General features: G+C 36.0%; 1 protein-coding gene across 1 annotated transcript in view; it reads right to left on the bottom strand.

Annotated features, from left to right (window-relative positions):
• Positions 1-5,864: 5,864 nt before the first annotated feature.
• Positions 5,865-19,252, bottom strand: part of SLC9A3 (solute carrier family 9 member A3) — a gene marked incomplete at both ends in the record, with an annotated part of 46,128 nt that continues 32,740 nt past the window's right edge. The window contains 8 exons of the mRNA XM_084260193.1: positions 5,865-6,409; positions 9,619-9,729; positions 11,336-11,408; positions 11,990-12,166; positions 12,668-12,797; positions 13,421-13,536; positions 16,477-16,606; positions 18,803-18,873. Coding sequence (XP_084116319.1) covers positions 5,865-6,409; positions 9,619-9,729; positions 11,336-11,408; positions 11,990-12,166; positions 12,668-12,797; positions 13,421-13,536; positions 16,477-16,606; positions 18,803-18,873 — 1,353 coding nt within the window. The remainder of the gene's footprint in view (positions 6,410-9,618; positions 9,730-11,335; positions 11,409-11,989; positions 12,167-12,667; positions 12,798-13,420; positions 13,537-16,476; positions 16,607-18,802; positions 18,874-19,252) is intronic.

Genomic DNA, 19,252 nt, shown 5'->3' with positions numbered 1-19,252 from the left:
TCTTTGTGGCACATCACCTTGCCAACCAATCAGAAGGACCTGTTTTATGAGGCAGATTTGATTCCACTCAGATCTGTAAGATCACTAAATGAAATTCACTGAAAGCCTGCTCTTTCCCAGACTTCTGTTTCCACAGCTCTTGAGCACAGAGGGTGCATTAGTGAGGATACTTGAACTTCGTGTGTGGTTAGGATTTCAGAGTGACTTAGAGTATTGAAAACTCCCCAGGCATACGTAGTTTTGACTCTAGATAGGCAAAAGGCCATTGTAGACTGAGCTTCACTTTATGTCTTGGTTTGAACATGAAACCAATTTGTAAAACCTCTGAAACAAAAGGTTCTCCATCCTCCTTTAAAGCACAATGTCTGGAAAGAAGGTGGAGTTTCCAGTATTATCTGCTAAAACCATGACACACACAAATAGAGGTAGAAGACTGTCTTCTCACATTGGTTATGGTAGGTACAATGACATAAAATGACTGCAATAGCTATTTTCTTGTATCATAGCAGGCACTGATATGAACTGATAGCAATAGATAAAGATAAATCTTTTAAATAGAGCTCCAATGCTCAAAAAACAAAGCTGAAAAAATATAACTATCATGACAAAGTACATCCCAATTTATAAATCAAAATGGCCATAAAGTTACAATCAAACAAAACTATGCAAAGCAGCAACTTTGCAACTGATGCTGTCTGCCCCAACACCAAGCTGCTTTGACTTTCTCATAGTTCCAATGTTGTAGCTTCCAAAATCCGCTTTCTTTGGTTGGAGATGAGGAGTCAGATAGAATGCCAAAATCCAGTGTTAATATGCCACTCAATGTTTCTACTTGTTTTTGCTGAAATTTCTAATAGCTCTGAGCCTTTCTCTACATCCAGCTCCATGAGGTACAAAGCTCAGAAGTACAAACCTTTGGGATGCCCCTTAGAATGTGAGTAGAGCTAGAAACAGATGTGAAGGGGAAAGAAAATAAAAACTTTTTGTGGTGTGTTCAGTCCACTAACACTGTTTTGAAAAACAAGAACACAGATGGGATTTGAAATTTAGTTATAATCTCACTGTTTTTATCAGAAATCAAAGCTCATGTGGAGTATTATCTAAAATCTCTTGGACTTGTCTCTCCACCTTGCTTGGGACTACTGTGCTGACTATAATTTTTTGTGTTTCTAAGCAATGGGCAGCACTGAATTCTCTCATCTTGTGTGTGCTGGCAGTGTTGTGCACGCCATTTTGCACACACAGTTCAGTGTGATGAACCTCTTGGGTCATTAAACTAAGAAGCCAAGTGGTACAGAACCCTTGCTAGTAGCTTTCAATGCTGATTTAAGTGTTTAATTATTCCAAAAGGAGTGGCTGTTCATGGCTTCCGTGTATCAGCAAAGGTGATACAAGACAGCTTAGATAAAGTTTCCTTAGTTTCTGTGTAGGAAATCAAGCCTGCTGGCTTTAGTGCCTACCATATTTTCAAAAAACATTGCACAGTAAAACAAAACCTGAAACGATTGCTTCAATCTTTGCATCAATAATGTGTTGCTATATGTTATAATATATGTAAAGCTTAATTTGTAATGACAGTGTAATGACAGTGTCTCTCTATGTAATTTGACAAAACACGGAGCCTTCTCTTCTATGGATGAGAATACTGGCTAATAAAGTCAATAGGAATTCTGTCATTGACTGCAGTGGGGCTAGAAATATACATAAAGTGTCATAGCTGTCAAAGACCATCTACAACTTTGTTTTTTTTAATTATTTGTGTTGTATAATTATCAGCAGCACACTATTGTCTTTGATTTAAGAGCAGAAATATGACCTTTTCAGTAGTCATGTATTGAAAGTCTTTGCTAAACGTACTAAATAAACGATTCTCTAAATCACTTGCCAAAGCAGTGTGATTCCACCAAAGTGATACAATTTATTGCCAAACTTCTCATTATGATATGCTACTAAAACATTTCTATAAAGACACATTAGCAGAACAACTTCACTTGTTTAAAAATATATGCAGTAAGACCTCTTGGAAAGCATGAACAAAACTCTCCAAATGACAGCACTCCAAAGAGTGACAATTAAGGCACATGATTATTTTGCAAAAATTTTTGCATAAATCTCCAGCTAGATCATGTATTTGTAAAACATAATTTCCTATATTTCAGTAACTAACTTCATAGCTCAGAGAAACATAATGAATCTGAATGCAGGCAACACTTTTTTTTTTTACATTACAAGGTCATAGTGCAGCATAACAGACATGGTTAAAAAGAACCTAACCATTGAGCAAAATTTATAGAAGAGAAATCCAGTATTTCTGTGTTTCTTCTTTTTACAACAGGATAGGCCATAGTTACTGGTTCAATAAATAGTGGCTAGGGAATTCCCAACTTACACTTCTTTGACAGAGCATATCACCAAAAAATATGGTGATATTTTTATAGTGGCTAGGGAATTCCCAACTTACACTTCTTTGACAGAGCATATCACCAAAAAATATGGTGATATTTTTATCACCATATACCCCTAAAAAAACCAAACAAACCCCCCCCCCCCCCCCAAAATAAACAAACAAAAAAAAACCATTTGAAAAATATTTAAAGTTTTCAGCCAGGAAAGAGAGAACTGAACTGACCAGACCAGAGGTGAACTGATTTACCACCAGATCACTCCAATACAATGCATACAGTAAAAAAAGATGCTGATACATACAGCCAGATACTCAGCAGTTCTAAATCAATGTTGCTGTGATGTGGTGCTTGGCTGATTAAAGTGTGCTGAAGGGGCAAGCAAACACTTGCACCCACAGAACATGTTCTGAAACGTGAAAGTACATGAAAATAGTATGGAAGGAATAAAACAGTGAGACAGATGATGAAGTCTTTATAACTTGCTTATTGTATATATCCTGGAAGACATTGGGAGCAATTGCCTCAGGAAAAAAGTAAGAAATTAAAATCCACAGAATTCTAGCTAAGAGTATGTTCTCAAAATAGAAATTTGGGACATGGAGCTTTTTTTTTTTTAATTACATGTCAAATTGAGAAACTATGCCAAACAAAACCTTGCTGTAGAAGCAATTAGTCTAGAAAAGAATTTCCATAGACAAAAGAACTTCAGAAATTATGCAGGCTGCTCCACGGAAAGGTCTCTTCACAATCAGAATTGTCCATTTTATCCTTTATCTGTTCAATCATGATGACACAATGTATAGACGATGCCTAAGGCCTCTGAAAGTAAATGAAGTTAAGCACTTTGTATGGAGTGTCTTTCCATTTCTTCTGTTGTTAAAAAGTGGTGCAATATTCATCTCTGCTTTGCAATAGCTCCTACAGCCCACAGCCCTCTCAAAAGCATGCAGGATCCCGATGGCTTTTCACAGAAGTTTCTCTATTTGTAAACACTGTGGTATCTTGTGATCCTCTCTTATTTAGCATAAAAGCACACATAAAAATTGTATATGCTGTGATTTTCAAAACTGCATACTTGTGTGTGCAACACTTACCTGTTGAAAACTCTCATCTGTTGATGATTTACAAATGTTTTCTTGAGGTAGCCTGTACACAAATAGACTAGTACACAAATAGATTAGGTGCTCTAACAAGCATGCAGAAAACACAGTCCACAGTGTAGTTCTTTCTCCAACTGCAACACAATGACCTCTGTACAACAGCAGTAAGAAATGGAAGTTTTATTTCAAAGCCAACACTTGATGAGCATCTTGCCAACTTTGGTGTTGGTAATTCAGCATTGTGATATGAAACTGGAGGTTTGATTTTGGCACATTGCACTTTACCTGTGCTAATATTTGGAATCTGTCTTGGTTCTGTGAGATATCTATGCCAGTGACTAAAATACTTGTTCTAATTATAATACCTGGAACATCATTCATATAGTCTGATTCACCAAAATAATATGTTTTTATGTACTCAGTTTACAGAAGATTAGCATCCCTACTGGTGATAGCCTTATGTCTCATGACCCTCATAACTAGCTCTGTCCAGTTAGGAACACTGATTTAAATCAGTGCTCAAGTTGACTGCAAATGTGCAGTTGCTTGTGGGTTGATACCAAAGGAATCAGTTCTGTGAATCTAGTCTTTAAAGGCATATGTTATCTGTCTGTGTACTTTTGTATATGACATCTGCCATCACATCTCTGCAATTTGCACTAGCCTAACTGGCAGTTGTAGCAAAGTCGATAAAGATAGGAAAGATATGTGGGCATGAATTGGTCCACTCTTTTGGTTGTCTGTGTAAATCTTGACATGTGACACAGAATCACCTAGAACCTGTTCAAAATCTGAGTAGGTAGAGTGTAACAACCACTAATTCCTATAGCTAATGTAAAATTTCTCAAACAAATCTTCCATTGGATCCAGTCTTCACCAATTCAGATAACCTCCCTAAAGGTGAATTATCTCATTTAGAAATGTAAAACGTACTGAAATCAAATAGAATTAAGGTGCACATTAGGATACAGAAGAGGCTAAGCACTCATCTTGTATTGATCTCACTGAACCTTTGCAACTTATACCACTGAAGATTTCAAGCCAAAATTTTAGAACTGGATTCATTCAAGGCAAAACATAGATAGGCCAGAGGACAATACACTGGCATGCAGCATTATATAGACCTATGAATGATCTCAGAGTTTTCACTTTATTTAGTCTTTATGTGAGTTGGCTTTCACTGATGTCTTCAGCTGTCTTTAAGGTGATGAAGATCAGATTCATAAGTAATAGGCATCTACTTAACTAGTATCAGAAAACCGGGGACAAAAAAGTAAAGGAAGTTCCTAACACAAACATACACATACAGTAGCCAAACTACTTCTGTACAATACTTTAAACCATCAACATCCTGAGTCATTGTGGCACTTAAAACCATGTGGCAAAACACAGGATAGCATCTGTGATAGCATTACTGTGATAAGCTATTGAAAGTGATACATAAATTAACAAAATAATCTAACAGAGTATTTGGAAGGCGTCTTCCAAAGCAACAGTAAAAATGACAAATATTTACACTTCTTTCTGAGTGAGGCTATTTAAAATAGAGCAGCTTAAATAAGAATATGAAATGACTGAGTCGGCTAGCTCAGTTGGTAGAGCATGATACTCTTAATCTCAGGGTCATGGGTGATCACACAAACTAAAATTCTGAGCTAATTCTGGATGTTTTTTCATTCCAGTGCTACTGAGTAGAAGAAATAAAGGTGAAGGAAGGAAATGGCCTTCCTGGAGTCCTTGTTTGAATTTCAAGATACCAGGACTCTTCCTCTCCTTTGAAAGTTTTCCACTAGAGTCAATATCCCACAATTACTTAGGGACATAAATATTCAAGAACAGGAAAATATTTATCTTCAGCTTGCACTTTTAAAAGGCACTGATCCATTTCAATCAGAGTAGATTTAGAAGGCAAGAAGCTAAACATTGGCTTCTCCTACAGGAATTTCATTCACGAGTATTGAATTCCACCACTGAAGCAGAAAATGCAGCCTATTTCTTTAGATGTATTTATGGCATAATTGTATAATAAACCATTTCTGTGTAAAAAACGAACAAGGATTTATCATTTGAAAAGATGCTTGGTTTAGCCCTCATTGATTTTTTTGTAACAGTGTACATGAAAAAATAGTGTGGAGGCGTATTTCCCCTTCACTATGCACCCTTTCATTATGAATGAGAACTTAAAAATGTAAGTGCAGCAGAAAAGCTCCAGTGTTTCTGACATCATGGGACCTCACTCCCTTTCCATCTGAAACCATTCTAGAGCGGATCTCAAGAACCAATGGGTTGCTCTCTATTTTTACAGAAGCCCTTTTTCAAGTAATTCTCTCTCATCTTCTTCTTTCAAATAAGTCCTGGCTCACAACTGTGTTTCCTCTTGTTCCAAAGAATGTGGAGGGACATGGCAAGATGCTGGAAGAGATGCTAGCTTCTGAAGCTTAGGGTGGTGCAGAGGTTTTGGCCTGTGGAAAGAACGACGACTTTGTACACGTCTGGCTGCTGCAGATCTGTAATTTCCTTGAACATCAAGCAACATTTTCTCTTCTTGTGGCTCCTTCATGTAAGAGTCTTCCAGCCCATCAACCATAAGTAGAGAATTCTCTTGTGAATTCTCTGACTTGTAGCTAACTTCAGAACAGTAACCTGAGTTAACTGTCTCTTTGTCATTCATATCTGTACCTGCCTCCCAGAACTCGGGTATATTTTGGTCACAAGAAGATATAAACTCAGAGACAGTAGGAAGAGATATATTCCCTCTGTTTTCCAATGAAGAATAATTTTGTGTCCAAGGCATTTGCAGACAAGATGGGAAGAAGTGGAGTGGAGTCATGGAAACACTTTGGTTTTGGAGTTGGTCATCTGAGGAGGAGTATTCTGTCATTTCAACTTCATGGTCCATGTCACCTAGAGATCACAAACAGATAGAAATATTTTTAATACACACTTTCTGTACTAGCATGCTGGCTATTAGGCTTTGCTTTTGCCTATTTTTGTGAAACTCTTACGAGAATGTTTTAAGATAGCTTTTTCTCTGGGGAACTGTAACCTGTCCCAATTTCTATCTTGGACAACCTGAAGTGAGTTTATTAAACTTCTTATCCTAGCTGAGTATCAAGCAAAATTTAGTTCAGTGTTTGTGATGAACAACTGCCTGTTTCAGATATTTAGGAGAAGGAGCCATCATCTGGTCATTAGGGGGTTTCTTTATCTTGAAACATTTAGTCCTGATGCTCAGCAAGGAAATCTTTCAGAAACTGTTGAAATAAATTGTGGTCTTTTAATCAAGTAGCAGAGGGTATCACTGCGTAGTTAATTTCTTACTTATCAAAGCATTTGATCAGGTTTCATTCTACTTTAGACTATGTAGAGAAACTCACATTTCCATCCTTGTCTTCAGTTTACATTGGTTTTAAAAAACTTTTAATCGAAATTTCAGTATAATCATCCTATTAGGAGAATCTTGGTAAGGAGATAATTCACAGGAGTGTTTCAGAGAGTAATCAAGTTCTAAGCTTATTTAGCTTGGGAAATCTAACTTCCAGAACCACTTCTTAAGAAACACAACAGTCAAAACCTGGTGATTTTGATGTATCAAACATATCCAAAGACGAAATTATGCATACCAGGTCCTAACAATAAAGTCAGTTACAAATAAGGCAACAGAAGGGAGGATAATAATAAAGGTTAGTGAGAAACCGATCAGTGAGTGATAATATCAGTATTTTATGGCATTCTCAGTGGGAAAAATAAGTGAAGATAATTTCTATGTGGAAAAGTGTTGAGAAGTTTTCCTTTTGTTCAATTTTTTAATCAGGATATTCTAATTTAATTCAGAATTCTCCAATTAATCCAGAGTTCATTTTAAAGCATAATTTAAAATACAATCTAAGATATATTAATAATAAGGATCTGAGTACCAGAAACAACTACAGACCTAGAGGAACTTCCTTTTCCATTTAGTCTCAAGAGCCATGAATTTCTTCTCAAATCAAAATTACCAGTGTTCACTTTTATTGTGAGGTCTTTGTCTGAACAAAGTTTCATCAACTAAGCAAGTATTTTCAACTGACTATATTCCTTTATTTGCTAATGGACAGTGGACACCAGACGATATATTTGTGATCATGGATTCCACAAAACTGAATTAATCATTAAACTGACTGTTGCACTTCATAGCATAAACCCTGCAGTGCCTTATGTTCTATTCAAATATGATGTCTGACTTGTGACCTGACTCACCTCATTTACAGCACTGACGGTGTTGATTACAGAAGTGAAGGCTGCTTTTTATTGTGTGGAAAATTTCCACAAAGTGAGAATTAAAGGGCAACTAGAACACTCATTTAAACCTACAGTCAACTTAATTTTAAGCCTTTATCACAGTAGAAACAAGTTATTTACTGCATCCAAAAGCTAAGCATTTTTCTGGTTTCAAAATAAGCTATGGATTAAGATAAACTTAAAATTCAAGGATAAAGCTCTAACCAAAACTGGAATTCTGCTTCTTTACAAGTCTGACTGTTGTGCAAATATCTACATGTGCAAGGGAACTGATGTGTTCTAGTAAACATGCTTCATTTCTAGACCCTTTCTCATGTGACTTAAGTATTACATCAGCAATGCCATTGAGAAATTATATTGTAGTACTGAGACCATTTTCCCTTCCTGGGCATTGGATAAATAACCTGGTCAAATGTTAAGCACTGACTCAAGACTTCTTAGCAAATATTCTAATCATGCTAAGAATGAGAGATTTAGCCTAACTTGTTGCTGGTGTACCCCTGCTGGTCCTATTGTTCATCTAAATGCAACAAAGTCCAATTAGTTAAATGACTTATCTGTCCTTTTATAGGCAAACCATATCCTTTGCCATCAGCAATTGCATTGTCTTTCTGGGGCTGTACACTACTTTGCTTACATCCACAGGCAGTAGTCTCAATGCTACTCAAATGGACCAATCACAGTTTAGGGGGGTGTTGACTCGGAATTAGCTAATTTCTGTTAGTGAATTCAGTTACAAATGCTATCATCTAGAACTAACTAATGAAGAAACCTGGAGTCTCTTGAAAATTGGTGCAAATATTCCACTATGGAATAGTATTTTCTTGCCATTTGAAGTATTCAAGCCAAAAAAAAGAGCTGTGAAAGTAACTAGTCATTAGACCCCAAATAGTTGGACAGATCCTCTGCAGAAGGAAAATGGAAAGGTGTTTTGTTATTCATGCTGGAGGAAAACAGAAGATGTTTAGTTGTACAAAGAAATCAGGAAGAAAAGAGAAGCTCTGGGAGAAGAAATATCAGAAATACAAATTTACTTTGTCAGTATTCAGGGTTGATAGGAAGGCTGATTTAGAATAAAAGTGATAATATCTTTTAAAATATTACATATGTGTTGCTTCTGGGAGAAAAGATCTGGGTCGGTCTTCTGGGCCATCTGCTAGCAGGAAGGAATCTATTGATTTATTGCTGAGCCGGAATGGAGTGAGCCGTCTGAAATTGTTTGGAGAATATGGGATCTGCACTCGGGCCCTTTGTGATGGTACCACAGTATCTTCGCTACTTAACCATGGTGAGAACTTCATGTAGATGCTTTGATCATCATCAGCTGAAAATACTGGGTTATCAATTCCTAAAAAAGTTCACGAGTGACAAATATTACAATAATTTCTTGGTAATACAGCAAGATGCTTTGTAATAGGAGACTGGCTACAGTGGGGAAAAAATTGGCTGATAAGCATCAGTATAGGTGTGACTAGGTCAATACACAAGCCATTATACAGATTAGGTTGCTCTTTCTACCTTGGTTATTGCTACCATTTTGGATTTTTATTAAAGAGAAAAAATGTATCTTATATCCAGGATGTAGTTATGTTTTGAATTATATGGAGACAAAAAAAAATCAATAAAATAAGAAATTAGTCAGCAAATTTTAAGCAAAATAAGGCACAATATATAATAACTGCATATATTCCAAAGCAAATCCATTAAAAAAATGGGAAAAATGAAAAACAAACCATAAAGTGTAGGCTAAATCAGTAGCATTTCTATTGTTGGCTGTTGGGTTTTTTTAAGATTTGAGAAAAAAAAACCCTGTAAGTAATTCATATTTTTACCTGTAGGAGTATCTGTGAAATTTTGCTTTGTCACATTAGCCAGGAAATCAACTCCTTTGCCTAGATGCAAAGTTTCATAATCATTTTCTTCTGATTCAGAAAACTCCAAATCTGGGGAGGAAAAAACAATGAAGTCCAATTTGATTAGAGATTTATATCACTTCTGATAGAAAATCCTGTCTCGTGCTGTTTGATGCCGGCATTGTTATCAAAGATACATGTGAATGTATATAGAGTTTGCAGCTTAGACACCAATTGCATGAAGAAACTCAATACAGGTTCCAGGCTTGCATTATTATCTGGTGCTATGATTTAGAGAGATTTCACACACTGGCTAAGCTTTTGGCAAATAGAATTGTCTGCTTTCCTGGAACTGAAACAGACCAACATATGACACGGCACTGCTGCTGCTGTGTTTTGTCTCTTAAATGCTCATATGTTGACAAATATTGCCCTCTTATAATGACCACTCTATGCTTTTTTATCATTTGGTGGAGGTCAGCATTAGTACCCTGACTGATTTCAAACCTGGTGAGGTCATTGCTACTTCTACTGCACTAGAATCAGCCTTTCAACTGTTCCTAAACCACTTAAGACTGCTATGCAATGAAGCATTTTTAAAATTCTTTTTTCAAGTAGTAAATGACAAGATGACATTGAATTACCTATGCCATGGAAAATAATACGGAAATAGCTTCTGGAAAACTATTTCCATGTAAAAAGGGTTCTAGAATATTACACTGCCCCATCAATCAAAGAAATATAATGGTCAGAAAATTATTCAAAGATCATAGATAAATGTACATACATAAAAATATCTTTGCTTGGACCTATTGAGAAGAGATGAATCCCTCTCTATTTTAGTTCAATACTCTTTGATATAAAGGGTTTGCATGCATAAACAGAGGAAAGAACACAAGAGTTAATTCAGTGGCTTTTAAAACACATTATAGTTTTTAAGTGGCACATATTTCTTGATTACATAACAAGCATGTTGGTGTCCAACATGCCTCACTATGACTGACATCACTGCAAAAGATGGCTAAAACATGAGATAAAAGAATTTTGGTCTTTACATGCAACCCAACTTTTCCTAGAGATGCCTTCTAGGCTAGTTCAGCTTCAGACTACATTTTCAAGGCTGACCTGTGTGTTAGATTTGCTCATGAACGGTGAGTTAGACCTGAAACTGGCTTCTGACTTTCAAAGCTACATTCTCCTCGGGTTCTAATGTGCTTGTTTAGCATCAACTCTGTTTCAGATCCTTGTAAACAAATGTACTTTAACTCAGAACAAAATGTCATCTTAACCAGTGAATTTTATATGGAATGATGTCCTGTGCAGCCATTTCCTGATGTGATGAAAAAGAAAAATGTTAGCAGAAGCTCTGTGTAGTTTATCCAAAAGGAAGCTGAAAGTTCATCTATATTGTAGCCACTGCATGGTTTTGTTTTCAAAATTTAAATGCAATATTTCTAAAATGTGAGTAAAAGGCCAATTAAAATTTGGTTTGTGATCCAGCTGCATGGGAATACAACTTTGAAATCACCAAGATCCTGCATGGAGTAGATCCCCAATCTGAGTTCTGAATTGTGACTAGAAGTCCCTTTTTAATATCAGCTTCACTGTTGCATATCACAAAATTATTCAGTGATGCTTTACTGACAATATAGCTGGTAAAATGCAGTTAATGAAACTAGTCTAAAATTCTTTTTACCTTTTTCCTTTAAAGTAAAATCTCCAGCATTTTCTGAAGATACTTGTCCATTTGGTATGACACTGCTGTTTCGCTGAAAGAAAAAAAGTTACAAAAAGCTACGGCCATCAGATAGCAATGACAGTGATATCCCTTGAATTCGTGTGTTCAGCAACACAGCCCTGAAATCTGTTGTAATCTTTGCTTGATACTCAACACGGATGGCATTAGTACCCCCACCCCCCCACCCTCACACTTGTACTCCATAGAGAAAAAGAAAGGAACTTTCCTTCTTTGTATATTGTACACTCCCTCTTAGTTTCATACAGATTTTGTGGAATGCCTCATGCTATAGCACTACCATGCAACATCTACCCTGCAACATCTCCCCACAGTGTTGTAGCCTGGCTCAAGGCCTGTTGTTTTTCAAGTGATCAAAAATCTCTCACCCACAAGAAGGGCCCCAAAGCAGACAGAAAAGCAGCATGTGAGAAGGTTCTGCCTTGAGTTATATCACAGTCTAATCTCTTTCTGCTTTGGCCCTTTAAGTTCATGAAGTTCTATAGGACAGAGATAGCTGCAGGACGTAGGACCCTTCAGAGTCAGCCCTGACCTCCCCACCCCTTATTTTGTATAATAGGTATCTACATCTTTGTCCCTGTGAAAGTAGTTTACCCTTTTTTGGCCCCGGTCTCGCTTGTGGATTTTATTGAGCTTCTTGGGATGGTTTATTCCTAATTTGGTACTCTTGAAAGATTCTAAGCGCTTCCTCATCGTCCTGTGGAAAATCTCCTTGTCTTGTTTCTCATCTTCGCTGTGCATGATCTCATGTCGACTGTACAGGTGTTTGTGCTGTGGCCAGGAAGGGAAGACAATATTCATTTATTTAGAAATACAACTGAAGCCCCAAATCAATTAATTTAACTAATGTCATGCAAATGTAAACAATTACATGAAAAAGGACAAACCAAAGACTAATCTGAAGACTTTCATGAAACTCCTATTTTTCTTTCTCTTTCTTCGCTGTGAAACAGGTATAAGTCCAGGAATTTTACGTGTGCAAGAGTGACTACCATTCAAAGTATACATCTCCCTATATGTGTCTGAATCACTTCAGGTGACACAATCCATTTAATTCTGGTTCAGAAATTATATTGGGCCCAGTTCTGTATTGCACTGGTCCCAGTAAAATCAAAGGCACTAATTCCGTTAAGGGTGCATGTTCATAAAAGAGAAAGGGTGCAGATTTTGCAGATGGATTCTTTCCTTCTGGGTTTTGCTCCCCTATTTTGGTTCATTATGCCTCCTAGTTTTAGGTTGGAAGACATTCCAGAGCTAGCCTTCTGCTCTCACCTCCTGCCTAGGTTTATACAGATACTGTTGTAGTGTGTGATGAGCAACTGTGTCTTCTGTGTCCCGGATACTTTTCCTCCTCTGCTCTAAAGCTTGCATGTCAAGGCAAACTGGTCCAGCCTTTTCTCTCCTGAAGAAGAATACAATGCACAAAAAACAGTTTTAAAAATCAGGAATTGCTGAAGAGGAAGAAAAAATGGGAAAATGGGGAATGAGAGGGACAAATGGAGTTTAAGCAAAAAATAAAAGTTCAAAATCAGCTAAATGAAAACGAATAATCAAATACCTAATGATAAGTGTGAAAATATTATTTTTTCTCTTTCAGATGAATGTAGCATTACTTTCTCAGTTTACACGACACATGGTCTGTTTGGTGAAAGAATCATGAAAGAGTTATGGAAGGAGCTATTTTTTTTTCCTTGCCTCTCTCCTGACATTTTCTGAAGGAAATGCAGAAATGTCATCTACTCCTGCCTACAGCAGTTGGTGAACAAAAGGCACATGAGACAATGCTAGTGTAGATGTCTGGTTCATTTCATCACCCTTTATCACAATAAATGTGCATAAAATGCAGCAATATAACTGCATGTATATTCATCTTACGTGGGAGAAAAAATTAACTTAGTTTTTAAAAAGTAGTGAATGAAGCCTCTGTAATTTGCATTTTTAAAAATTTATAACACTGTTTCCATTCCTCATATATATCACAATAAAAAAAGCACACCAAAAAACCCAACAGTCCACATTACTTACAGTAAATAAGAGACAGAACTTTCCATGGTACTTGGGAGTGGGGTGCTGAAATCCACGTTTACCATGTTGTCCATACTCGGAGAACGTATAAACGCCAATGAACCTCTACGTTCTCCCTGGCCAAAGGAATAAACAAGACATATTACAGCTGTCAACATCTAGAGCAAAATGTGTAGCAGAAAAAATGGGATATTTTGTGAGGCTGCTGTATGCAAATAGTATAAAAAACGGCAGAAGTTGTACTTAGTTACAAACCATTTTTTGGTTTTATGGTTTCTTGTTGCTGAGTGACATTATCCCAATGAACAAAGCTAGAAGAAAAACTACTCCACTCTTATAAATAGATTTTGAGGAGGTAAGTGATTTCTTTGGTTTTAAACTTATTTATAAACTTTTTACAGTTATTAACTGCAAAAAGTTATAAATAAACTTTTGCAGTTTAACTCTTCTTTTCACAGGCACTTTCAGCAATGCAGCTCTTACTTTGTACCACATTGCAAAAAAACATAGGGATGTATCTGCAGATTTTTATGACTCAACACATCACTGCACTAACAGTAACATTTTCAAAGATACAACATCAAATTTTCTGCTCTCTACCAGACTGGAAGCAGCAAAGTAGTGGTAGAAGTCTACAAGACTATTTGAAAGAGGCTATGGCATGAAGAGATGAGATACTGAATTTCTTTCAGTTGTAAAACTACTGTCACAGGAAATTGCTGGAAAAGCTAATATTGAAGTCTTCAGTTTTCCCTACTGCTTGCATAATCTCTTGTTCAGATAAAAGGTAGCTGATGAGTGACATTGTGGTTACATAGGCTACACCCATCTATGGTTTTGAATAACAGCAGAGAGAAATCACATAGCAGGTCTCCACATTTTAAACTGTAATAAAGAGGTCACCAAGAAAAACCTTGCAAAATATTTATGATATTTTATCCACATTTCTCCGACTTTAACTTTTTTTATGTCAACTTTACAATTTGATATTCATAAAGCAAATTTTTAAAATGTTTCTTTCTACCACAGTAGCCCACATACATGTTGCAGTAGTATGTGTTGGATCACGTTGGTGGCTTTAAGAAGTACTCTCTGGCCTCAGTAGACAGAAAAAAAAAGTTAATTCTGGGTCAGCATCATCCTGTCCATTTCCTTAAGTGCATCTGACTTTCTTTTCAAGTCAGGCTTAATGTTTTGTACATACAACATACCATATCATCAGTGAAAGAGTTTTAGTCAGAAGATATTATGAACTGTGAGTATTTTAAATTGCTTCTATTCACTTGCTCTGGATTATTTTTATTTTGCCTGATTTAGGCTCTCCCCTCTCAACTATAAGGATTTTGTTCAAGTTCAGATTGAACTCTCTCAAGTTCTTGTTTATTGTACAGATACAGCATATCTGCAGAGATGAAAAAAAAATAGTACTTTTTAAACTCCTCAGTTTCTTACAACTGAAAAGTGAGTGAATAGCTGGGGGATGCAAATCTTTACTCCTCCTAGAAAAAATGGCTTCAACTTCAGTGTCATCTAGCAATTCACAGATACTTAGCTCAAAAATTAATTTCAGATCTCAAGGAAAAGTTGTTAAAGCAGTGAATCACTAAAGCAAATATTAACTTGAGAAAGGTGGAATTACTTTAGAATTCACAATTCATACCTAATCAGTCATATAAACATAATTAATTTCCACTGGAAGAAACCATATTGCAAATCTTTTGTAAAACCAAGACAACTTTTAATTCTTTGTCTGTTGTTATCAAATCAGTAGACATTTGCAATAGAATTTATCTGCACGACATAATAGACACAAGTAGTATTTGGACTAGGGTTGCAAAAGTCAGTTTCCTTGCGTTACAAACTGTACTAACATATAATGAATAAGGTAACTCTCTTAAAAATTAATAATCTAACTTAATCTGACACTACTATTTAGGATTCAAGACATTACTGGGTCGATTCTAGAGCTAAATCTGTATATCTTAGTGATCTATAGAGCTCTTTGCATCTGTTAAAGAGAAAAAATAGTGTAATCAACCTACTAAACAGATTCAGCAGTGAATCTGTTCATGAGTCTCATGCTAATCAACATCAAAGTCTTTATGTAACTTTCTTCCTCAGAGGTGTAACCCAGAAAGCACCATGAGAAAGAACATTACATGAGAAGGAAAATTACATCTTGAGCTCAAATGGTCTGAAAACTGAATAGGTAATTTACAAAATCTCAAAAGGAAGTATTTGCTTATCTCATGAACCACTTATTTTTCATGCTAGCGTAATTTCTGAATTTCATCTTATCTTCTGAATTCAGATTTTTTAAAAGTAAAGAAATTTAATTAAATAACTGGTATATTCTTACACATCTGTTAATATTGTTCCTGTCTGGGAATACTACTCCTGCAAAAGGCCAGTAACTTTATTCCATTTTATAACTTTAAAAACGTCTCCTGTTGTAAACCTTAAGTTCCTCTAAATTCACAGTTCTGTGATTGTATTTGCTACCTGTATTATATCACTTCAACCCTAATTTTTGAAGTGTGGGTGTTTTAATTCCATTGATTTAAAGTTACCTTTCCTAATTTTTTGTATTACTGTGATCTGGCAGAATAAGATTATTGCAGTCCACTACTTTGATCATGTATCTACACCATTTGGAAGTGAGTATGTTATTGTCATTACATAGAACCACTGTTATGCAGGAACCAGACTGTTGACATTTAGAGACATGTTTGCCTAATTCCTTTTGAATTAAAGCATTTTTTTTCATGCAATGAATATAGAAACAACGTTATTCAGTAAAATCCAACAGAAAAATCCACTGACATTAAGTACAATATACTGGGAGATCAAGCATAATACCAACTACAGCCACTCAAATACGTTATATTTGGGGGAGGGGAGAGGGGAACACAACCAAAACCAGCAGAAATGAAAATAGTTTTCCTTTAGACAACTCCTGCTTTATATCAAATATAGTTTATATCTGAAAAAAGCCCCAAGAAAACCAAATGACATATAATTGATGCTATAAAACATCAACAAATGTTCTTAAGTACCTCAGCCACATAGCTAATTGCATCCTTCAAGTTGAGTTCATGGAAAACGTTAAGGATCCGGTCTCTTGATTTTTGAGCAGACCTTCTCATCAGTATTTTACTGAGGAATTTCCTATCAAAATTGGACCACCTGATAATTTAAACAAACTCTGTTAATATCAAAAAGCAAGTTTCACAGCACTTTTACATTAGCATAAATGCTCTTATTGTGAGCTAAGCACTTTTTAAACAAAACATGAGCATAACAATGTGAGGCATTTGTGTTTTGAAGCATTTCAATTAGCATTTAAAGAAAGTTAATGAAAGGCTTACTACAAAGTTCTGCATCTGTCACAAAGCATTTAATAGGTTCACTTACGAAACTACTTACAACAGAAAGAGTGCTATGATTACAGTATCCGATTTCAGAGTCACTAGGACATTTTATACTCTGGGAGATCATGCTACCTTAATTTTCCACTTCTGATTATGCATTGTTTAATAGCTCATTCTAAAAGTTTAATTTTCTTTCCTCCATTGGAAATGAAATCTGCTTTTCCCCAGCTGTTTTGTAGGACAGTCATACTAGAAAATCAGTTCACAAAAACAGTGACCTTCCAAAAACACTTACATGGCTTTAATCATACCATTGATGCACTCTGGGGGTAGAAGTGATGTGTATTTTCTGTTATTTACAGTTTCAAGCTTGTCTGATCATAAGATGTCTGCCATTTTATATATAGCCCCCAGAAGATAAAGGCTGCTTTACTTTCATCTATCTTCCTTAAGATTTTATCTAAAGGGTATAAGGCAACTTTGGAGACTACTATTCAAAGGGATTCTCTCTCTTGCATAATGACTATTTTGATTTTACAACTTTTTTATTCAGTTTTGAAACCTTTTTGTTGTTAAACATTATTTGCAGACTTTGTAACTATTTCTTTATTCTAGCCAAAACATCTGAGAAGCAGTCTCTAAATCAGGCTTCCACACCTGAGTACATCAGTGAGGGTGTTAGAGGCTGTCATTTCTTTGAGGAAGTAGCATTTCCATGAACATGTTGTCCAAAAGAATTAGACTTTAGGTTGTCTCATTCAAAATACATTAGTTATCAAACCACACACTCATCTACATTAAGGTACTCCTTCTCTTGTTACTTAGGGAGATTGCTTTCTGAAATGTAAGAAGTCAAATTCTAATCTGCCACTTTGAAAATATTTAGCTCCATCTTCAGGACAGGATTTAAAAACTGGGGATGTATTCCTCTGTATTACAGCCTGCTGAAATTTATTCCTGAAAAGTAACTAAAAATTCAGATCAAAAGAAAGAGGATGTTCTATTTGTGACGCCTCATGAAAAATATTCACTGCATAAATGAACAAAGAGCAAAAAGCAAGTAAAGGAGACTGTCCCTGTAAGTGGGATAGACAGCTGAGCAATTCGGCTTGAGCTTAGGTACAGTCTAGCTCTAGCCTAGGAGTCGTATAGTTATATAAGCATAATGTTAATATAAGCATAATGTTAAACCTAAGTTCATGTACTCAGCTTCTCACCAAGGGACAGTGGCCTGCAGAAGGCTAACACAACCTTGTGGATTCAAATTGACATGCTGACTCAGCAGAACATTAGCGGGTAAGAACTGTGACAGTCTTCACCGATGAAAGGACGTAACTCCAGGGAGAGGACTGCCTAACCTTAAATAACAATTCTAAAGGTGTCCAGAATTAACATCCTTTTTTTTTAGCATTTATTCAACTGTATTATGGATGTCTGCCCACCTTATTACATATTTTAAAGAAAACAGTGTATCTGCCTTTCAGCTGAGTAATTTTGCTTCTCTAAAGATGAAGCAGCTGTAAACAGAAGGGGATGTAAATAATCCATAATTTTCATTATTGGTTTCAAAGTAATAGGCTTAAGACTATCTAAGCCATTTCAAAACATCTTCTGTCATCACTTTCAGAGGTGTTGAACACATCCTCTGTAGAAATGGGATAAACAACTAGTCAGTTGTAGTTGAGGTAGGACCAACATTAACATTTTAGATTAAATCTCGTGCAAATGGACAGTTCTCAAATCTTGAGAGAAAATGATCCCTGGATGTGAACTGAGGCATTTACAAAGGCCTAAAACGAAAAGGAAAAAAAAGAAAAAAGAAAAAAAAAAAGAAAATATTCCAACTGTAAGAGACAAAAAATATTTTCGCATTTGCTAATTTTCCAGTATTTTCAGTATATAACTTTTTCATTTGATACCCTGTCTGGCCCTAAAGCTCACAGGATTAAGAAGTCATAATTTACACATAAAACTTCCTAGCGGTATGTCAATATTCCTAGTTACTACTTACTTGTCTCTCAGATAGTTATGTCCTATTTGTCCAGAAATGTCTTCTATAGCAGAAAGAATATGATCAAAGGCCTAGAAAAGTGGAAATGGAATTAATATCTTTACAAACATAAAAGGCACAATTAGAAAATAACTCAATTTACACCAGGTTAGACCAGGTGACTGTGCAGCATAATCCTTTTGCTGACAAGCGTTTCCCCCCCCCCTGCCCTTTACAGAAATCCTAAGAACTATACACTTTTCTTCAAAGGTCCTGATCTCTCTTACCATTTCTTTACAATTCTTTGCAATTCTTGAATTACAAGGGTCTCAGAAAAAAGGTACTTAAGCCCCTATTTTTAACATTAAATTTAAGCCTGTTGTTGTTGATATTATAAGTAAGTTGTGTCCCTTGTACTCACTGAGAACAGGCAGTGCTCACTATCTCTGAAGGCTGCAATTTGTACAGTTC

This window comes from Gallinula chloropus (genome assembly GCF_964237585.1).
Source record: "Gallinula chloropus genome assembly, chromosome: 2".
Lineage (NCBI taxonomy): Eukaryota > Metazoa > Chordata > Aves > Gruiformes > Rallidae > Gallinula > Gallinula chloropus.
The sequence above is the reverse complement of the archived record's forward strand: the minus strand, read 5'-3'. Positions and strand labels throughout refer to the sequence as shown.